At 39.4% G+C, this 24345-nt stretch overlaps 1 protein-coding gene across 1 annotated transcript in view; it reads right to left on the bottom strand.

Annotated features, from left to right (window-relative positions):
* The window catches only part of LOC120539640, a 78739-nt gene that overhangs the window by 3298 nt on the left and 51096 nt on the right, over positions 1 to 24345 (bottom strand). The window contains exons 6-9 of the mRNA XM_039769956.1: positions 20657 to 20785; positions 17752 to 17934; positions 2361 to 2486; positions 2114 to 2224 (exon numbers count right to left, since the gene is read on the bottom strand). Coding sequence (XP_039625890.1) covers positions 2114 to 2224; positions 2361 to 2486; positions 17752 to 17934; positions 20657 to 20785 — 549 coding nt within the window. The remainder of the gene's footprint in view (positions 1 to 2113; positions 2225 to 2360; positions 2487 to 17751; positions 17935 to 20656; positions 20786 to 24345) is intronic.

Genomic DNA, 24345 nt, shown 5'->3' with positions numbered 1-24345 from the left:
CCCCAAAACAGGAATGGTTTAACAGGTGGAGGCCACTGACATTTTCCCTCCTCAATTTTTCTGAGGCGATACCTGGACCCTACAGAGGTTGCACGGGTAGTCCTGGAAGGCACATCAATATGTGCCATTACCAGAAGGTTTGCTGCGTCTCCCAGCACAGTCTCAAGGGCATGGAGGAGATTCCAGGAGACAGGCAGTTACTCTAGGAGAGCTGGACAGGGCCATAGAAGGTCCTTAACCCACCAGTAGGACCAGTACCTGGTCCTTTGGGCAAGGAGAAACAGGATAAGCACCATCAGAGCCCTACAAAATGACCTCCAGCAGGCCACTGGTGTGAATGTCAAAGACCAAACAATCAGAAACAGACTTCAAGAGGGTGGCCTGAGGACCAGACATCCTCTAGTGAGCCCTGTGCTAACTGCCTGGCACTGTGTAGCTAGATTGTCATTTGCCATAGAATACCAGAATTGGCAGGTCCAACAGGTTTACTCTGAGCACAGACGTGAAAGGGTCTGGAGAAGCTGTGGAGAATGCCATGCTGCCTGTAACATCGTTCACCATGAATGGGTTCGTGGTGGATCAGTGGTAGTCTTGGGAGGCATATCCATGGAGAGACACACAGACCTATACAGGCTAGACAATGGCACCTTGATTACCATTAGGTATCAGGATGAAATCCTTAGACCCACTGTCAGATCCTATGCTGGTGCAGTAGGTCCTGGTTTCTTCCTGGTGCACAACAATGCCTGGCCTCATGTAGCGAGAGTATGCAGGCAGTTCTTGGAGGATCAAGCAATTGATACCACTGACTGGCCCCCACTCTCTGACCTGAATCCAATAGACACCTCTGGGACATGATGTTTTGGTCCATCTGATGCCGCAAGGTTGCACCTCAGACTGTCCAGGAGCTCAGTGATGCCCTGGTCCAGATCTGGGACACAATCTAATGTCTCATTAGGAGCATGCCCCGACGTTGTCAAGGTATGCATACAAGCATGTGTGGGCCATTCAAACTACTGAGTACAATTTGGATTTGCTGCAATGAAATTTTGCCAAAATGGACTAGCCTGCCGCATCACTTTTTCACTTTGATTTTCAGGGTGTCTGAATTCAGCCCTCTATAGGTTGATGACTTTCATTTCCATCAAACTGTGCGGCATCCTTTTGTTCTTAACACATTGCCCAGTCCATATCAGTATAGATATCCAGCCTGATCTTTTTTCCCATTGAGATCTGATGTGTTTTCAAAATGTGCCTTTAATTATTTTGAGCAGTGAATTTTCAAACTAGCTTACTCCGTTCATAGATATGGGAAGTCGGTGTCCATTCCAAAAACACTGAGTACACAACAAGAACCAAGCAGTTGTGGTGGCAAACAAAGACATGGCTCATTCACATAACAGACCATAAATTAAAAGAAAGTTCAAGAGTTATTACTATGCTTTACAAACATAAATACGGTAAATAAATAGCACATAGAACATATTTTACTCTGATAAGCATAGGAAAACTATAGGCTTTTAATTTAATACTCATTTTAAAATATTGAATACATTAAACAATATTCTTTTTCTGATGCTTTAAACTCCTAAAGTTCTAAGTTTTTTTTTAATACAAAATTAAACAAATGTATATCTGCAATGAATTTTGAATGAATAACTACATCTCTTTTCACCTGACATACTTGTTCATAATGTAAAGGTCAGTGACAGGCAAAGGTCCAGACTGGGCAGCCACAATTGTGTGTGGCTGAATCAAGTGTTCACTTAAGTCTATAATTTAATAAAAATGTAAAAAGAAAGTGGATTAGAAAATAATTAAAACCTTTCCAAAAAATAAGCCATTATATGTCAACTACTGCAGAATGTCTGACTACACTGCAGCTTGTTAGTGCATTTGGTTGGACAGAATGATCACTGAATAGCATAATAATTTGTTTATTTTTTGCAATTTTCCATTTGGTACTGGATGGGATTTTCAAATGTAATGTTCTTTTAACTTCATTGTAACATTGTCCAATACAATAATGTGTTCTTGATCTTAATACTAATATGCACAGGTGCTTTACTTTAAACTAATAAAACCATTTTAAGGTTTTAGAAAAAATACTTGCTTTAAACTTCCCAGGCATCTTTGGCAGATAAACAGCTCCACTGCATTCAATGATTTCTTTCATCTGTGGTGGATCAGGTTTAACATTTGGAGTGACATGGATTTCAAAGCCCTACAGAGATAAAAAAAATTATTAAATGAATCGTCTGTTTGCAAGCCTATTCAGTACATTTATTCATTGTTATGTGCTTTATGTGAAATCAACCAGCATAGTTCTATAAGTTAAAAAGGAACAAAGAAAGGCTCACCTCCAATAATGATTTTTTTCTTGCAATGGCAAGGGAGTCTGCAAGAGAGAAGCTGAAATTCTTCTCCTGTTCTCTGTCTTTCACAAGAAATGGATTTGGAGATAAGAAACAGCCATTCTTGCCACACTGTAAAATGTAAATATGCCTCTTGAAAAAAAACAAGCTTGCAATAAATCCATATATACATTTTTTCACTTGCTTTATTTTGGCTAAAGCCAAGGGGGTTGGAAAACTCAAAAATACAGAAATTAAAAACCTAGGATGTCAGCATCAAGAGCTAAAATAGCTGATACTTCAATTTTCAGGACATTAGTCTTGAGATGAATATACAGTGATCCCTCGCTATATCACGCTTCGACTTTTGCGGCTTCACTCTATCGTGATTTTTTTCTCATACACGCTTACGTCACTACGCATGTGCTTTCTGAGAACTTTTATCTAAGCCCTACGATGGCTCCTAAACGCGCTGCTTTTTCTAAGCCTTCTGACAATAAAACTAAGCGCCGGAGGAAGATGCTTACTATCCAGGAGAAGGTGAAACTTTCTGATTAAAGTTGGCAATACCCTACAAAAGCCTCCTCACGCATATGAAAAGACAGTGCCAGCAACTGCCTATCAAGATGTTCTTCAGCCGCACACCCAGACACCCACTGCCTAGTACTTCTTCACTGAAGACAACAACGCACCTGCTGAAGATATTACACCACCTCTGAAGACTCTCCTACTGAGGTCATGCCTTCATAGGTTAGTGGTTGTGTGCAATTAAATGTACAGTACAATAATCCACTATAAAAAAGCAATCGGGATTGTGCTTCCGTCTCGTGAGTGCAAAGCGTAGCGGTATTCCGCTTATTACAGATTTACTACTTGCGGCTTTAGGTACGGTTTACGCTGATGTGAGCAGAGTTCTGGTGCCGCTATCGCTCCTTACTTTTGTGCGCTGATGCGCTGGAAAAATAGACAAAATTATGTCTCTGGAAATAATTAATGTTGATGGAGTACAAATGCCTCACCGCGTAGTAAATATCAGGGGAGATGGTGCTTGCTTATTCTCATCTATAGCTTATTTAGTGCCTGAAACTCCGCCTTTAGCGTACAGAGTCGGCTGACATTGTACGACTTTGACAGGCACTTCAGGAGATAAAAAAAAACGTAGGTTTTCGGGAGATGTTATGAATGGGCACTTTGATGTTCTCATTCCCTACACTTACATGTCTGATGTACACATGGAGCGCACAAAAATTGAGGATAAAAGTCGGTCGCCTTAAAAGGCGAGTGCGCCTAGTAATATGATATTTGTAACGTCTAATATGTCTTATTTTCTCTTATTTTGCCTAATATATTGGGTAATACGAGTGTAATGGTGACTAAAGGGTGTTATTTCATGTCTAGAGGGCTCTAATAATGTTAAAAAACGTATTTAGAAGGTTGTAAACAGGTTTTCTATATTCTAACTGCGGAAATATTCGATTTATAAATAAAGAATCCTACTTCGCGAAAATTCATTTATCACGGTAGAGTCTGGAACGGATTAACCGTGATAAATGAGGGTTCACTGTATTCTAAAGTTGGACACAATTTTATGTGTATATTTTGTGCATAGTAGAAAATTATTTTTAAGTGGCAAATTTTACTGGTAATGACTGAAATGACAAAATAATTTTATAATTCTATTTTGTTAGTAAAATAAAAGGTCACAAATATTAATAAAAATATAAGAAAAAACATTAAAATACTAGCATATCTACCCACGGCACCCACCCCAGAACAAGGATAAACCAGAAGGGAAGCAAAATGATAGCTAGACACATTCACGTCACATGTAATTCCATAATAAGAGATTTAAAAAAAAGCTTAATCAGAAATTTAGAGACAATATAGCTGGATGCTAGGGCCAATTTAACAGTGATAATACCCAAAGATTGTAGCTTCTGCTGAAAAGAAGGAGACAGAAGAAAAAAACCAAGAGAAAGAAAATTTGGTTGAGGAGGAAATTTATAGTGAAGAATAGTACAAAATTTTGAGATTAATCAAAATGTAAAGACCGTGGTACATTTCCAGATCATGTGCAAGAAGGTCTTGAAATAAAGAAAAAACAGTGAATAATCTGAAAGGCCCATTGCAAAAAGTTTTGGGGGATCAAATAATAATGGTGTGCAAATTTTACATTTTAAAAAAATCACCTTCCTGTCAAGAGCAGTGAAGGAGAGAAAGTCATACTCCCAAACCATCTGAGCTGACAATGGCCTAAAAGTGTCTTCACACAGGGTCTCATACAACACAGAAACTGGTTTTGTTTTAAAAGAAAAAAAACTAAATGAATGACAGGATGAACATGAGAGGACAGGCACCATGAGGCTTATGAACAAACTTAAGTTGGAGACAGAAGAAAAAGAGGCGGATGGCACAGAGAACCCAGACCTCATGAGAAACATCAAAGCCCTGAGCCACCTAAAATACTAACAATACTGACTAGCTGCCTGTGCTTGAGAAAGCAGATCATAACCTGGTTCTGCTTCAGCCTCACTACAATCAAAGAGTGTGCGAGCAACCTACAACCACACGCTTATTTAGGAAGTGGTCCCCTGAGGAACTACGGACTGAGATATCCTGCAGGGGTCACATAATGAGAACATTGAGGAGGTTGTTGACTGCACTACTGACTACATCAACTTCTGTATGGACATTGTAGTTCCAGTAAGAACTGTAAGCTGCTATGCTAACAACAAGCCATGGATTACAAGTGACATCAAGGGCCTATTAAATGCAGTGATCAGCATGAGCTCAAGCACGTGCAGAAGGAACTCTGAGTCCAGCTCAGGGTGGTGAAAGAACAGTACAAGAGAAAACTGGAGCAAAAGTTGCAAAATAACAGCATGAAGGAAGTATGGGATGGGATGAAGACCATCACTGGCTGCAGCTTGAAGTGGAGTGCCACCATCAAGAGAGACGTAGAGACAGCAAATCTGATGAACAACATCTTTAACAGGTTTGACCACTCCAACCCACTCTCAGCTCAGAGTACTACATCCCTCAGCTCAGAGTACTTCATCCTCCACCCATCCTTCTGCTGATATCATCTGGTCTGATGAGACAAAGATTGAATTCTTTGGTGTGAATGCCAGGCGTCACATTTGAAGGAAACCAGGCACCGCTCATCACCTGGGGCCTCATGTATAACGCCGTGTGTAGAACTCGCACTATAACATGGCATAAGCACAAAGCCGAAATGTGCTTACGCACAGAAAAATCCAGATGCAGGAATCTGTGCGCATCTAACTTCCACGCTCTTCCGCTACATAAATCCCGATCAGTGTGAAAACTAACGCTTGTGCACGCCAAGATTATGTAACGCCCCAAATCCTCCCAGAATTACCATTTGAATATGCAAATCAATATAAATCGCCCTTAAGCGCAGCCTTCTGTTAAAAGACAATGGGAAAAGCACGGGGGGAAACATAAGAATTTCAGCGAATACCAAGTAAGGGCAAAGGAAAAACATACTATTTGTTCAAATAAGCCGTGGTATAATCAACAAAAGGAAGTTGATCGAGTGGCATAGCGTGTTGGAGAAACATGAAAGCTCACATCCACAAAATCGCACAGTGCCGGAAATAAAAAAGAAGTCACATATCAAAGTCGCCGTGGAAAGCCGAAGTTGTAAGCCCACTGTCTGAGTGTCATATGAAAGCTTATTAGGTACAGAGAAAAAGCCACACGGTGGGGAAAAAGCACGAAATGTCCACTTCAATCTCAACATTTCCACTTTAATCACATAGTTTATTTTGTCATTAAAACAGAACATCATAAAATTCATCTTAAAATTGTTTAATTAACCAGTTTCTAAAATCACATCGTAATTAAAGCAGCACGTTAAATGCTTTGTTTTGTATTTGATTTTATATGTGCTCTGTGTGTGTGAATCACTACTTGCTTCTTAAACCGGCTCTTTTCCTCCAACTGGACACAGGGTCCATTACATTCATGATATTACAGCTCTCTGAATAACTAAAATACTGAGATGTATACGTGATGTCATTTTCATGATGATAGGAGTTAAAGCACGCTATTAAACATGTTTCACTTTGATGAAATAATTTATTGCAGCAGTACTCAGGGGCTGCTCTAAGCTTGTGGTGGCACTGGGCAGAGGAAGAATCGGTGGCTCCTTCGCCGCCAATGTCATGCACGGTGGATGGCCACGATGTTGCAGACACTAGCCTCGTGCTCATGACACAAGCATTTAAATTTTGCCGAAATTTGTCGCTGCGTTTTTAGCTGTGTTGTTATTTTATCTTTCTGTTTTATATTCAACTAGCAAAATACCAGCTTTCAAGAGCGAGAAGTAGTGTGTTAAAGAAGCAATGAAAAGAAAAGGAAACATTTTGAAAATAACGTAACCTGATTGTCAATGTAATTGTTTTGTCACTGTTGTGAGTGATGAGTGTTGTTGTCATATATATATATATATATTTTATATATATATATATACATATCTATACATATACACATATATACATACATATATATATCTACATATATACACACACATACATACATACACACATATATATACACACAAATACATATATATATACATACATACACACACACATATATAAACATATATATACATATACATACATATCTACATATATACACACACAGCTATTTCAGATCAGTGCAATACGCTGTTTGTTAAAACGGTTGACTCCGCCTTACGCAATAACAAATCAAATCATTCAGTTGTCTTTGCTCATATGTCATTTTAGAGCTGGACGCCTGGCATCTTTTTGGCAACAAGTTCGTTTCTGTTTGGTGTGAGGTTCTGTGTTGTGGAGATTCTCAGGATGGATTGCAGGTGCTCATCAGTGAGGCGACTCCTGTGTGCTGTTTTGTTAGTCTTTATCACTGAGAAGAGCTTCTCACACAGATATGTGCTACCAAACATGCACAAGGTTCGAGCCGCATGTAGACGGACTTTTTTTGTTCTTCAAAGTCACCAAAGCGCCGGCAAACTCAGTGCGCCGGTTTATCAGCAAAGTGCGATTTGGGAACACCGTAGTGACGACTTGGTTTAACATTACTTGGCAACAGGGAAAGTTGCACTGGTGCATTTGTGTCTCCCATAAAAGCAACTTCACTTGAAATCACTTTGTGATTGTGCACGGGTAAAAACGTCCGCTGAAGTGTCAGATTCTTATTTAATTCTTCTGCTTTCTGTATCTTCTGCATTGCATTCAGGTCTTTCAGCCTCACTGATGAGCACCTGCAATCCATCCTGAGAATCTCCACAACACAGAACTCCCTGATGTTTTGTCTCATAGTGCCGTCTTAGATTAAATTCTGTAATTACAGCCACATTAGCTCCACAAATGAGACACACGGGTTCAGTAAACATATACTCAGCCTCCCATCGGTTTTAAAGGCTCTATTTTCAGAATCAACTTTTCTCTTCAGCATCGTGGTGAGCTAGCTTCGCAATAACTTGCAGCATCATAAGCTAGACTTGATTAACGCGTAAGTGTTCGCAAGGCAGCTGAAGCGCTGCATTATGGGATCTGTAGTTTATTGTGTTACCAGCGCTTCATATACCCGGCCATTAATAACAATAATACAGTATATAAAATGATCTCGGGCCGGATATAATTACACGGGCCGGATGTGGCCCGCGCCCTTGAGTTTGACACATATGGACTAAATAGAACTTGAAAAGATATATTTTTTCAAATGTGATCGCAATTCAGATAGAGTTGACGCCAAGACTACAGCCTGCATGCCTCAATAAGTCATCCTCCCTCGCCTTACTTTTTACCGCTCATCTAATGAATACACTGAGTATGGCTTTACCAAAACAATCATTGATGGCAATAAAGTATCCATTATTCGAGTATGTAGATCGGGATATATATATATACATATATATATACCCGCGTATCGCAGCGGAGAAGTAGTGTGTTAAAAAAGCTAGAAAAAGAAAAGGGAACATTTTAAAAATAACGAACATGACTGTCAATATACAGTATTTGTTTTGTGAGTGTTACTGAGTGTTGCTGTCATCAAGGATTTGATTATCATTATTTCTTTCAATCAGGTTCGTATTTGTAGGATGTGTTGTGTTCAAGTTACATTCCGTGTTTGTCAATCGCTGTAAAGATGACAGGTTTCATTCATCGATTCGCTTCTTACTGCATCAATAAACAGCTCGCCTTCTTCTTTATCTGAGACCTGACACACTGCATGCACGGGTTTTTTACACTGTCTTCCTTTAGCGGACATTGACTTTTTCCACCGTTTGCTTTGTTTCCGCAGTAGCTGGATTTATGAATATGCTTATCAGATGCTTCATATTTTTTGCTGCCTTTTCAATTGTGTAATTCGGTTTTGTTCAGCTTTTGGAACTGTTGCTTTTATCTGTGCACTGCGCCAGTTCACGGAGCCACTCGTGTACATGCATCAAGGTTCCCAGCTGTGCTGGTGCCATCTCGCTATGTCCATGGCTGTATTTAATGTTACCTTAGTCCTGGCACTTAAAACTTTCTCTCGCAGTTTCGCTGAGTTTGTGTCAAACACCACCCTGACCATCTCATCTTCCTCTCCATAAGCACAGTCCTTCACCCGTGAATATTTACCCGTGGCAGTTTGCTACTGGATTGCCGCTGACGGACGGCCTTATATGGGCAGGCACTAAATTACAAACGCCAGCGCAGCCTGTCTATGAACTTAATTTAAAGTGTAGGTTTACATCGGCTTTGTTTCCAAGTAGCAGAACTCATGAATATGGTTGTATATGTCACTCGCCGCTTCTTATTGTTTCGCTGCCTTCTCAATTATATAATGCATGTTTTCTTCAGCGCTTTTTGAGGTCTTCCTGGTTTTCTATGTACGCGGATTACGGGAGGCGTGATGATGTCACACTAAACTCCGCCCCACGGCGTTGAAGCTCATCTCCATTACAGTAAATGGAGAAAAACTGCTTCCAGTTATGACCATTACGCGTAGAATTTCGATATAAAACCTGCCCAACTTTTGTAAGGAAGCTGTAAGGAATGAACCTGCCAAATTTCAGCCTTCCACCCACACGGGAAGTTGGAGAATTAGTGATGAGTCAGTGAGTGAGTGAGTGAGTGAGTGAGTGAGTGAGTGAGTGAGGGCTTTGCCTTTTATTAGTATAGATATATATTGGCGTAGCCGTCACTGCAATCAGTGCTTTTCTTTCCCCAAGTAACCGATCGCCATACAATCAGCTCTGTAACAGATGTTAAGCCATCTGTAAGCTTAGCGTCGATTCTTCAAAATGTTTAAAGAACATTGAAATATCTTCGTAGTACATGTTTAATTATTCTATCCTTAAAGACACTCCCAGTGAAGAATATAGATTATTTAAATGAAGTTAAAGTTTTATCTGTATAATTTAACAAACATATTTTGCTGTATTTCACCTTAAAAATGATATCGTCACCATATGTAAATACGCCGCTTTATAAAGTGGCTCAGGTTGTGCGATATTATAACTATAGTGCAAGTTTACAGGGGTGATTGTACTTATAAGTACAAACAGTTCTACAAGGAGCACTTGATTGGCTGCATTTAAAGTTCTTGGGATTAAACTGTTTTGAACCGCAAGGTCCGTACAGGAAAGGCTTTGAAATATTTTGCCGTGGCAGAGACAGCGTGTGCTTAATGCCGTATACCGATAATTCTCTTTCCGATCAGCTGCTGCTGTGATTCACACTCAGATACAGTGATATAAATACTCAGAGTGGTGCAGTGAGAGAAATATGGAAAAAGATGATGCGCTGTGGCAACTCCTAACGGGAGGATCTGAAAGAAGAAGAAGAAGAAGAAGGAGAAGTGAGAGTAACAACGCTAAAGCAGTTATGGCATTTGGAATACTATGGCTGTTCCCTGGACCATTATATTGTTATGAGTTAATTACAATCAGATGCATTACAATAATAAACAATATGCAGTTAGTTTCTGTTTATTTATAAAGCCGCGTCATGAAAATAATGAGTAATCACACAAGAACAGTAGCACTGCTTTGACGCTGGGTGCTGCCAGTTTGCAAAACCGAGCGGAGAACTTCGGCACGACAAGGCATGAGGTACCGCGGGAAAAGTGCGGGCTTTACGCCAAGTGTAGGTTTTATACATCGCGATTTGAACGAGGAAAAGTTCTTACGCAACATTTCTGTGCGTACGCACCGTTTATACATGAGGCCCCAGGCCAATACCATCCCTACAGTGAAGCATGGTGGTGGCAGCATCATGCTGTGGGGATGTTTTTTAGCGGCTGGAACTGGGAGACTATTCAGGATAAAGGGAAACATGACTGCAGCAATTTACAGAGACATCCTGGATGAAAACCTGCTCCAGAGCGCTCTTGACCTCAGACTTAGGCGACGGTTCAACTTTCAGCAGGACAACGACCCTAAACACACAGCCAAGATATCAAAGGAGTGGCTTCAGGACAACTCTGTGAATGTCTTTGAGTGGCCCAGTCAGAGCCCAGACTTGAATCCGATTGAAAATCTCTGGAGAGATCTTAAAATGGCTGTGCACCAACGCCCAATCCAACTTGATGGAGCTTGAGAGGTGCTGCAAAGAGGAATGGGCTTAAACTGGCTAAGGATAGGTGTGCCAAGCTTGTGGCATCATATTCAAAAAGACTTGAGGCTGTAATTGCTGCCAAAGGTGCATCGACAAAGTATTGAGCAAAGGCTGTGAATACTTATGTACATGTGATTTCTCAGTTTTTTTATTTTTAATAAATTTGCAAAAACCTCAAGTAAACTTTTTTTCACATTGTCATTATGGGGTGTTGTGTGTAGAACTTTGAGGAAAAAAAAGAATTTAACCCATATTATATATATACATATCTACACACATATACATATCTACACACATATATATATATATATATATATATATATCGATATATATATATATATATATATATATATATATATATATATATATATATATATATATATATATATATATATATATATATATATATATTATAATATATATATATATATATTATAATATATATATATATATATATATAATATATATATATATATATATATATATATAATATATATATATATATATATATATATATATATATATATATATATATATATATATATATATATTATATATATATATATATATATATATATATATATATATAATATATATATATATATATAATATATATATATATATTATAATATATATATATATATATATTATAATATATATATATATATATTATAATATATATATATATATATATATAGTGGACTGTACCCAGCAGTTTATCCTGGCCAAGTCCCCCAAGCCGCCAGATGGAGCCCTCCATGCAGTATGGAGTGCCCCTAAGACCAGCAGGGAGTCATGGACTATGTAGTTTTTATCCTCAGCCCTGCTGGAGGGAGCTGCAGGGAGGACCAAAGACTTATTTGTGCACTATGACCTGGAAGTTCGTCATAGGAAGAGCGCCGAGGTTCCGGGATGAAGAAAAGTACTTTTTTCCTGACCCGGAAGTGATACAAGATCACATGGACTGGGGATTGGGAACACTTCCGGGTCAGGGAATATAAAAGGACTGAGGGAGCTCCCAGGTAGGAGGGCAACGCGTCTGGGAGGGTAGGATTGTGATTATTATTAATTTATTATTGTAATTGTGATTTATGAATATAGTGGAGTGGAGGGTGCTTGGTGCACATTATTATAATAAATATAATCATTTTGTCAATTTTACCAGGTGTTTGGTGTGGTACCTGAGGGTTCAAGGGAGCACTACTGCCCCCTACTGCCACACTGGCATAGTGGGCAAGATTTCTCTGGCCGTCTGTTGGCAGGGGACCTACATTAAAAACAAATTTTGTGTGGGCAGACAACCCTAAGAAGGTCACGCATCAGAACACGGAGGTGCAAACACCACCCGCTACGGAGAGAGCTGCTATTGAGCATTTGCTACTTCGGACTGTGATGGGGAAGAAGACAGGGAAAAAGAAGGTCAGTACCAGCGGGGTACAGAATATGACAAGAGGCCGACATGACCTGGGCTTACCTGACTGGGAGCGAGGAGGACCGCGCACTGATAAAGGCTGAACGAGCCCGAGTAGCCCAAAAGCAGAAGCACGTTCAGCCATCGGGCACCAACTCCCCTGGTAGACGGGACCACCGCTGCCAAGTCCGGAGGTAGGTACAGGGAAAACGGCCAATGCAACGGGGTGCTTTTTATCCTGTTTTGCAGACGCCCCAGATTCAGAATCTCAGCGGCGCCTCCATGCCTGCCTCATGTTCGGGGAAAATGGCCGCGGCTCCCTCAAGGCAAGCCAGGACACGAGACGGCTAGCGACGGCTCCATACGAAGACAACAGACTGGTCACCCGTGGTGCATGCCGGGAAGGTGAGAGTAACACGGAGTTCTCCGGCGAAGTCGTCCATTCCCTGACGGGTCCGAGCCTCCTGGAAGGGGGAAGGCGTAGGCAAAGCAGCGCCTACACAGACAGCAATCGACCAAGAGGGACGGGTTGTGGCTGAAGGGTCTGTCGGTGAAAAGGAAAAGGCAGATCTCAGCCGGCTTGTAGTAGCCAGCCGTCCCTCTGAGGACTCCAAGTCCCAAGAGCCTTTGCGCGGCCCAGCTGACCATGTGCCAGGAGGCAACGTGCTCATTGGCTCCCGGCCGGACGGTAAGCAAAACGCGGAAGCGAAAATACAGCCGGCCGTAAACATTACCTGTATGGACTTACAGGGGCTCGAGGAATACCTCGCGCCCCTACACCGTTTCTTGCAGGATTTAGGTGAACTGAAGGAATGTGTGGAGGAATTGGGAGCGACGGCAGCACCGCTGGAGGCTCTGATGGGATTCGTGCAGCGGCTGCCCGAGAAGCTCCAGTGATGATCGATGCGGGAGCGCAGGCAAGTCCCTCCCGTATCGTAGAGCATAAAGGGACACAGTGCGAACCGGCACCGCAAATAAAAAGTAGCGCGTGTCAAAGCACTGTGTGCCCGACAAAAGATTGTGGCACTATGACTGAAGGGTTGGAGAAAGGAGTAAACGGTCCGGGCATGCGATGACGCGGCCGCCCGAGCCGCATAAGTCTCCAGCTCCCAGCCGGTCCTATGTGCGGTGTAATGTCGGTGACAGGAGGCCGGGAAAGCACCGACCAGCCGGTGCAGCTGAATAGTGCTGTTCATCGGAGCGAGACGGTACTAATGACGCCGGCTCCTAGTAAGCGGAAAGAAACGGGTGTGCAGACAGTAAAGAGGCTCTCCTCTTTCCATGGAGAGCCTCAGGCTGAGCACAAGCCCCAGATCAAGCGGGAGGTCCCCAAAAGGAAAGGTGGGTCTCCCGACATAATGTAGAGAAGGCTTGAGGGCAGCCAAGCGGCCGTAATGCCCTCCCTGGCAGGTGAAGGGGCGGAGACGACGCTGACGGAGTTCCCGAGATGTTTTTGGTCCCGCAGAGGGAAGCAACCAGGATGGCTTCGTCGGTGCTACAATTGCCGGCAACCGGGCCACGAGTGGCGCCTTTGTCCCCGGGGAGACAGGAGGCACATTGTCCCCCTCAAGGTTCGCTCGAGGACGGGGGCAACGCACTCAAGGCCTGGATGACGCGTCCTCCTGGAGGAGGACGTCCCTCGCGGGGCCAGACGCTCCGACCCCAAAGTCGTCGCCAAGATGGGAGGGGGGGTACTGTGGAGGACTGCCGGCTTCCCAGGCCGGTCCGCACCCCCAGGCCGACAGGAGGAGCTCTCCCGACAGCAGGATCGTGCCCCTAGGTCCAGCAGGGCCTTATGGACTCTGTAGTATTTATACACAGCCCTGCTGGATACCTTGGGGACCACCAGGAGTCGCTGTGGGGGGACTTGTGGGATCTGTTGTGCCTTATGACCTGGGAGTACGTCACAGTCACGTGACGGGAAGGAATGGCGTGCTCGGGTGAAGTAAAGACTGATTGCCCTGACCGGAAGGAATAAGGAACTGTGGACTGCTGGGACAGGAACACCTCCGGGTCAGGGGCTATAAAAGGACGGTGCCTCAGTCCAGACGCTGAGCTGAGCTGGGAGGTAGAGGAGCAAGTGTCTGGGCGAGGAGGAGAGAAAATTATAGTGTTGTGTTTGGTTTACTTTTTGAATAGTGTGGAGGGTGCTTGGTGCACTGTAAAATATAATAAAGAGTCTTGGACTTTTATCCGGTGTCTAGAGTTGTACCTGAGGGTTCAAGGGAGCACTAGTGCCCCCTACTGCCACATATATAATATATATATATATATATATATATATATATATATATATATATATATATATATATATATATATATATATATATATATATATATATATATATATATATATATATATATATATATATATATATATATATATACTGTATATAGCAAAATCCCGCACTTCGCAGCGACAAAGAACTGGTTTTAAATTTTTATTAAGAAGAAAAGAAAACCTTTCTAAAATGAGGGAAAATATACCAATAACTATCTGTTAAGGATCTCTTTGTATACCATGTTGTCAGTTCAGCACTCCGGTTGTAATATGACCAAGCTGTGCACTGAGATTACTTTTGAGAATTAGGAGAAAAGCAATGTTGCCTCAAATCAATGGCAACCTTTTGTAGGGTCTGTCCCTGAGACTTATTAATTGTCATCGCGAAGCAGAGCCTTACTGGAAATTTGAGGCATTTGAATTGAAATGGGAGATCAGAGGGTATAACGGTGATGCGAGGAATACAATCAGTGTGGCGCTCTGCTGTTTTTTTGTGTAGCTGCTTCTCCGCTGCTTTATAAGGCTGTCGTTTCTCTTTGCTTCGCGGTTCTGTACTGTTTTATTGTTCGTTTATTACGATTGTTATAGTTATTGTGTAGCTATTCGAGACTTACTTTACTGTTCAGGTACCCATTTCCATTATTTAATCTGCGGCTTGTACGCTATTTTTTGTTCGTTTATTACGATTATAGATATTTATTGATTCCCTTCTTTAGATGACTGCCTGCTCATATAAGGTGCTCCGCTGGTTTTTTGTGAAGCAGCCTTTACACAGCTTCTCCACTGTTTTATAAACGAACGACATATAAAGACATCCTTTTTCCTTGCTTTGCCGAGGAAGCTGCCTTTTTATTTAATCCATGGGTTCTCCGCTGTTTTATTGTTCGTTTATTACGATTGTTATAGTTCTCTTTATATAGCACGTTGTCAGTTCAGCACTCTGGTTGTAATATGACGAAGCTGCGCGAGCTCACTCTTGAGAATGCAACGTATAGTTGTCCAGGAGAAAAGCAATCTTGCATGAAATCAATGGCAATCTTTTGTAGGGTCTGTCCCTGAGACTTCTTACTTGTCATCGCGAAGCAGAGCCATACTGGAAATTGGAGGCATTTGAATTGAAATGGGAGATCAGAGGGTATAACGGGGATGCGAGGAATACATTGAGTGTGGAGAAACTCTAGAGACAGCGTGTGTATTAACTTGTGGATTTTTCTGTGAGTATTTGGTGGCAGCGTGACGGTTGCTTCCAAGACCGTTAGCTGTGGAGCTCAGCTCGAGCATATTCTTTTCCTACCTTGTCAATTGTGTAATGCGCTTTTTGAACAGGTTTGATGCATGGAAGTGATCACTGCACTGCTCAGTCAGTTCACGTGAGCTGCTCTCTTGTGTGATGTTGCGATGTCCATGGCTTTATTTAATGTTAGCCAAGACCCGGCACTTAAGTTTCTCACTACAGCAATTTTAACTCTGTTACAAAGTGATCCAAAGTCTTGTTTATACCTTGTGTCTTCTCATTAAACTTGTATCTCGCAAATAAAGTATTCGACAAAGGCATGACAAACGGCAGCGGTAGCATGTCTATAAACTTCATTTAAACTTACGGTTTACACCGTGCTTTGTTTCCACAGTTGCTGCACTTCTGAATAAGCTTGTATGCGTTTTTCTTCAGCTCTTTGGGAGCTCTTCCTTCTTTTCTACGTACTGTGTTCAGTCAGTTCACGTAATTACGTGGGAGGCGTGATGATGTGACACGCAGCTCCTCCCCCCACGGCCATTGAGCTAAAGTCCATTACAGTATATTAAGAAAAATAGGTTCCAGTTATGACCATTACGCGTACAATTTCAAAATGAAGCCTGCCCAACTTTTGTAAGTAAGCTGTAAGGAATGAGCCTGCCAAATTTCAGCCTTCTACCTACACGGGAAGTTGGAGAATTAATGTAAGCATGTCTAAATATATATCACGGATTTTTCGCTGGTTCGCGGATTTCTGCGGACAATGTGTCTTTTAATTTATGTTACATGCTTCCTCAGTTTGTTTGCCCAGTTGATTTAATACAAGGGACACTAACTAAGGTGCTTTAACAGGCTAGCTGTCTTGTCTTCATTTCATTAAGAAAAATGAAGAAAAATGTGTTCCTTTCAGATCACTTTTGATTTTTGGGAACAAGTAAAATCACAGGGAGCTAAATTGGGCGAATAGGGAGGATGATCGACGACAGGAATGTTTTAGTCAATGAAAAACTGCTTCACGGAAAAAGCAGTATAATCATTTTGAACAATCTCATGCACAGTTTTGATGTTTTCATCTCTCCGAGACGAGCATGGGTGACCTGGATGTTGAACGTCTCCACATTTTCTTGTCCTTCCTTGAAATGTTTGTGCTACACAAAACCTTGTGTGTGAGACAAACTGTTATCACTGTACACTGTTTTTATCATTCCATAAATTTATGTGGCTGTTTTGTTCAATTTTGCAAGAAATGTGATGTTGCGTGTAGGAGGGGATATAATTCACATCCAGCCAACCTCCAGACGGTTTTCCAGGAAAGCCCCAAGCCCAGTCTGGTTATTTTTGTCTCTCACCTTGTGTGATATTATATATATATATATATAACTGTGTGTAACAGTTCTTTCCCAAAAATTGTGAACCAATTAAAAAGAAATGAGATTCGTCTGCTATATGCTACAGGAAAAAGGGAATATATCAATTTCCAAATGGAAATTTAAGGTCAATGTATTTCAGAGTGGTAACCCCCAATGAGACATTCTGTAGGAAAGAATGTGTGGTTGCACACATCTTAGGTTTACGTATGTTTGCATTTTACCTTTGGACTTTCTTACAAATGTAGATGTTGCAGCAAAACTCAAACAAAGCCGGACACAGAGAAAACAGGTTATTTTTCTTATCTGAAATACTAGTAAATTACTTGGCAAGTCTGTTGGCTTAACAGCAGTAAAGTGGTTAATGTTTACTTCTAAAACTAAGCATCTGCATCAATAACTAAACAGTAAATAATCTAATGTTAATAGATTATTAACAACATCATTTTAATGAGCTTAAAATTTGCAGTAATGTATTTGACAAACCTTATCTAGCCAGTCTGGTGTAACAATAGGTATTCCTCTAGCCAGAGCACACAAAAACTTGACAGTGCGTCGCACACGATCAGTAATCAGGTGAGTGCAGTTCTGAACTGATTCAGCCATCTCTCCACCTAACTGGTGAATCGTCTTTTCTGCTAAATCATCTTCAACTCCAGTGAACATTATCTTGTAAAGAAGAATACAAAAAAAAAAAAAAAATCAGACCTAAAAAATGAACACTCATTAACACTAGAATTACAAGCCTACGTGAAAACTCGTAGATCTGGCTCACCTTAAATCTGTTCGCACCTCTCCGTCAGCGTATTTTGTCCTGTAAATGTGCCGATTAAGACAAGCAGCCGGCTATTCCATCCCCGCCACTGTCGCAGAAAGTTCACAAACTTCTCCCAGCTCATGCCTTGTTTGATTATCTGGGAGTGAGTGAACTGCTGGAGTTTTTAGAGTGGAAATAATAGATCATTATTTGGAACACATGCATTTCAAGTGTGTTCCATTTCTACAGTAATCTGTGTAAACACATTGCTAAAACAGAAACTTTTTCATATTTTACTAATAAATGTTACAAAATATAGGTATAAACTACAGAATGTGTGAAGCCTGAAGTCCAAAAATCAAATAAACACTTTCACAAAAGGTTCAGGGACGATACAACAGCTTCCGTGGCATAGCAGTAAGATTTGCCGACTTGTAATCAAGAGTCCCCGGTTCAATCCTGACTGTCTCCTGTATTTGCTGTTTTCAGTAGTGAGCTGCTCTTATTGTTAATATTATACAGTACACACATACATTTGGTTCGCGTCTGTAACTGACCGTGTACATTTATAGTACTGTACTTGTAAAATTTGTAACAGCCAACCCATTACCCAGTGGGCAGCTACACCTCCAAGACCTGTGGCCTGGATAAATTACTGAGGTGAATCTTAAAAAATCAAGCCGTACCTCTAACAAATGAAACTTTCCCCTCAATCGACGGTTTACACAAGCACGCAAAAACAGATATGTAAAAATAGGTAGTTAATTATATTAAATGGCAAACAAAACGCTACTGCACAATTCACATGTAGGAAAAAAAAAAAAATATTTATATATCCCTCCACCAAAGCAACAACATTACACCACCATATATATATATATATATATATATATATATATATATATATATATATATATATATATATATATATATACACATATACACACACACACACACACACCCTTGCCCCTGTAACATATAACAAACAACAACGAATAACAACGATGAATGAAATACGGAATGAATGATCGTGAACTTGAGTCCGAGTATATTACTGTCGTGAATGCGGATGACTGGTCAACAGATACAGTGGTGTGAAAAACTATTTGCCCCCTTCCTGATTTCTTATTCTTTTGCATGTTTGTCACACAAAATGTTTCTGATCATCAAACACATTTAACCATTATTCAAATATAACACAAGTAAACACAAAATGCAGTTTTTAAATGATGGTTTTTATTATTTAGGGAGAAAAAAAAATCCAAACCTACATGGCCCTGTGTGAAAAAGTAATTGCCCCCTTCTTAAAAAATAACCTAACTGTGGTGTATCACACCCGATCTGACACTGCTCGTTTTCAAATAATATTGCATTAGTGTGATGATGTTTTCTGATTCATTTTATACCCAATGTCCTATATATTTGCCTCTTTCTTTTTTTTTCTTCGTGCTGCGCCGACATCGTGCACCAGAAGGCGTGAGCTTATTCAGTGCAGCAGGAACACTCAATAAAACTGAATAAAAAAAAAGTAAAGTGACAGTGATATACGAAGAAGGCAGATTCACCAGCTTTTATCCCTCCAGATCAGAGAATGTCCAGTTCCATTGCCTCAAAACACTACTCGCATCTACAGTTATTCCCAGTTTCAAATAAAAATTAACAGCGTCAGAACCCTAGGGGCGGTACTATAAATATAACTTATAAATAAGTACAGTACTATAAATGTAAACTGTCTGTTACAGATGCAAAACAAATGTATGTGTGTACTGTATAATGTTAACAATAACAGCAGCTCACTACTGAAAACAGCAAATACAGGAGATAGTCAGGATCAAACCGGGGACTCTTGATTACAAGTTGGCAAATCTTACCGCTACGCCACAGAAGCGGTTGTATCGTCCTTGAACCTTTTGTGAAAGTGTTTATTTGATCTTTGGACTTCAGGCTTCACACATTCTATAATTTATGCCTATATTTTGTAACATTTATTACTTAAATATGAAAAAGTTTCTGTTTTAACAATTTGTTCACCCAGATTACTGTAGAAACGGAACACACATGAAGTGCATGTGTTCCAAATAACAATCTATTATTTCCACTCTAAAACTCCAGCAGTTCACTCACTCCCAGATAATCAAACAAGGCATGAGATGGGAGAATTCTGTGAACTTTTGAGGACAAAAGAAGCTGACGGAGAGGTGCGAATGGATTTAAGGTGGGCCGGATTTACGAGTTTCCTCGTAGGCTCTGGTAATTCTAGTGTTAAGGAAGAAAGACAGAGCAGTTATTAGAAATTTCTAATCATCCTGCACAGGCCTGAAAATTGAAAGTTAATTAAAATGTTTACCTGAACAAGAAAAAAAGAAAATGTGGTAAAAGAATTTTTTTTTTAAATCACATACAGTGTTTACCACTACATATGCACCAATGAGTTGAAGTTTCAGAACCTTTCATTTTTAATATATAAGTTGGGGATGTTACTGGCATATAATGTAATTAAACAAAATAAAAAATACATTTCAATTGAAGTAATAAGTTTCAAATTAAGTGTGTTTTTAGTACATGTAAAAGTGCAATAGTTAGTGTGTGAACATGCAAAATAAAAATGAAGCATTTCTTAAAGATCAAGTGTACCTTTACAGTCCCAGATGCACGTGGGCTACTGCTACATCGAGTACGACTAATTAATGACCGAGGAGTCAGATTCAGATCTTCGTTCCTGAAGCACAAAGTGGCTGGACCGGTTAGTCTCTGAGGAGTCGCCTTAAAAACAAAAATGGTGCAGTAAGTAAAAACATGTAATACAAATAAAACGATAGAAGACTTGGAACTTGGAAAAGAAAAAAAAATTTAAAAACCTTTTAATTTAAAACCTATGACAAGCCACAGCAGTAAAAATGAAAAACATGTTATTAATGCCATAAAAATTGAAAATAAGAATTAAACTAATGATTATAAACGGCTTATAAAAAGGCTTATTTGATTTATGAGTTCTGCGGTGGGCTGGCGCTCTGCCTGGGGTTTGTTTCTTGCCTTGCGCCCTGTGTTGGCTGGGATTGGCTCCAGCAGACCCCGTGACCCTGTAGTTAGGATATAGTGGGTTGGATAATGGATGGATGGATGGATGGATTTATGAGTTGAGTGACCTACTGTATTAAGAGTAATTCATTTTAAAGCCCTAGAATCTTCATAAAAACTGTAATGAACATTCTATTTTATAGTTGCCTGGATTTTTTGACTTTCATATTTTATAATATTTCACAAAAAGAAAACATCTTCACTTTAATAATTATGCCACTAAATTATGGTTTTGGTGTTGCTCCTCAAGCTTTAAACAGTGCAAAAAAATTGCTATTTAATTCAAAATACCTTGAGAGAATGTTGCCACTACTTGAAAGAATGCAATGTTCTTCCTGAAATACTAACACTGAGATTTATTTTAATTATTTTTAAAGTATGGTTAAAACAAGCATACTTCTAAAGATGGTAGACACAAACCTTTATATAAAACTGCAGCAAACCACCGTGCTTGGCAGGTAGTTTATTTGTTCTTTGCAAAAGGTTATCTCATCCACATGCACTTTCAACTCATTCACTCAAATTCTACTCAAATTCAAACACTGCATCGCTACTTCTGAAGCTCAACTAGATGCATTGAATATACAACACATGCAAATTACTTACTCAAACTGTTTCTTTTCATTCCTGAAGCATAATTGATCACCCCAGGCTATTTCAGAAAGCCTTTTTACCACTGAGTAAATTTCTTGGCCATGTAACACTGTCTAAAACATCATTTTGCATCTTAAAAATGTTATAAAATTAAGATGTTTTCTTATATACAGGATACTGAGAATTAATGCATGCATTTATTTCTAGCAGAATTGACTACTACAATGCATTATTCACAGGCTATTAAAATCTGTATAACACTTTCAATTAATTGAAAATGCTGCTGCACGACCATTACAAGACCTATAAGGTATAAACACATAACTCTGGTTCTCAAGTCCTCACAATTGCTCTCAGTTAAGCTTAGGAGTGATTTAAAAATTCTCATTTTTGACATATGTCTTAAAAAGTCAATTTCCTGTTCACTTACCTGAAATTATCATTACTCACAAACCAAAGCAAGCATTAAAATTTCAATATTTATGCCTACTTAACATTCCAAGAATTAATAAAATAATAGTTGGGAGTTACTGGACTGAAAGCTTTGGAATCATGTTCTTGCTTAAGAGATGCCCCTTAAGTATCAGTTTTTAAATCCAGACTGGTACTTTAGTCTAGCATACCTGGACTATAGCTGCTGATTAACTGTTAATAATGCATCCTTTATTAGTAACTTGTGCACAAAAATAAGTAATACAGTATTGACAAAGCATTACTAAGTAATATAAGAAACTATAAACTGTTAATTAGTAATTTGTAAAGTTTGTAAATGAAACTTGTATAAAACCCAAAAATGAACTAAACCAAAAAATTATTTAATATCAAATTATAGTGAGCACTAAGTTGTGACTATTGCAGCTAAAGGCTCTTTAAGCAAGTTAAACTATTAAAGCTATTGTCTTTTCATAGTGGTGTGGATGTTTACACACAATATTTTTAACTAATTAGAACAACTACTGTAACCTAGCAATATCTCATATCAGTCTTGGTGTAGTTTTTCATTATTTACAGAACAGCGTTTTAAAAGCTAAACATTAAGCCCAAAGTGCATAAAGGGCATTAGTTTAGAGTAGCATATCAGCATGCCTTCTCTACCTAAGAAAAGCATCCCATGAGCACATCCTTTGTTGTTACTCAATATCCCTGGGAATGGGTTGTTATTATTGGTAGCACAACTAGGTGCTGAAAGTGATAGAAGCTATCAGCAATGTGATTTGGCTAACTAGACTGCACTTTCAGCAAATCAGCCAAAATTGTCTGTGTCAAAGCAGGGGAGAAGCTGCACCTAAGACTGAGAATGGCAAGTAATGTATGTAAAAGCATGGACTCATAGTTCTCTACTCCATATTTTGAATAGAGAAGATATTAATTTGTAATCATCCAAAATTTTTAAAAGTGTTTTTATGACAGACCAAGCTCCTGAGGCTACATTACATGAACATCTGTTTCCTTATGAATGCATTTCAATATAGAGCATATACATTTAGGAATGATTTACGTACTAATTGCAACCTATTCTCATCTCATAGGAATAAAGACTTTGCCATTACATACTCAGTGTACTCGATACTTGTAATTTGTTTAGCACTGTAAACAATGCAATGCTCAAAACATAATTCAATCAAACAATTATCAGAGCAACAGTACTGGTTCACTCATACTCTCACTGTTATAGGTATGTTAAATTTATTTTTTCTGCCCATTTTCATGGGAAAAAGTACAAATGTAATGCTAGCAACTTTGTACAAGCAAGCAAATCTTTTACCCTGAAAATCATTTCAAATAATGATGCAGGCCTCCATCTTCACATGCAGACTATGGTAAAGCTAGAATCAAGTGCTAACCCACTATGCCACTAGGTTTTTTGAATCTCAAAACATTATCTGCTCTAAGACAATGAATGTCTTTTAATAGATGCCCTATGGGTTTCAGCTAAGCATGTGTCGCTTTTTTGCCTATTCTAAGAAAACAGTAGCACGTTTGCATCCTGTTACCAGCAGAACATGCATAAGGACCCAATTTTATCTAAAAATAACCCAATTTTTTGTGTGTAGTGGGAATAAGCCTTTGGTGTGGCAGAAATAACATTTTTCCCTCAAAAACTTTAAAAAATAAAATATCATCCATTAAACTGCATCTGTTACTTTCAGCAATATAGCTATCACTAGCCATGGAATTTAGCAGGTGGCAAGCCTCAAAAAAAAAAACCAATACATTGTGAAAACAATTTAAATATATGTTGTTTGAATATATATATGTAATATGCATATATTTTATTGCAATTAACATTAAGGAACATTTTGTTTTAAAATGGACATAAATTCTTTTTATGGTTTTTACATCTCATTTAGACTGGTGTTCTCTTGGTTTTTAATGAAAGCAACCTGATGTTACACATTTTTTATACAGGTGCTATGTGTTTAAGTGAATCTATATTTTTATGTATTCTTTGTTTAATCAATAATTTATAAAATTTTAAATCATATTTTATCAATGAAATGGTTACAGCACTCAAAGCCCATCCTCTGTAAAATGCATTATATAAAATCAACTGAATAAAATTGAAATACACCATTAATTAAAACAAAGCATATGCCTGGGTCAAACAAAAATGCACTATAATCGTGAGAAAAATCTGAACTGATGTAAAT

This window comes from Polypterus senegalus, chromosome 11 (assembly GCF_016835505.1).
Source record: "Polypterus senegalus isolate Bchr_013 chromosome 11, ASM1683550v1, whole genome shotgun sequence".
NCBI lineage: Eukaryota > Metazoa > Chordata > Cladistia > Polypteriformes > Polypteridae > Polypterus > Polypterus senegalus.
Note: the sequence above shows the minus strand (reverse complement) of the source record. Positions and strands in the feature narration are given on the sequence as shown.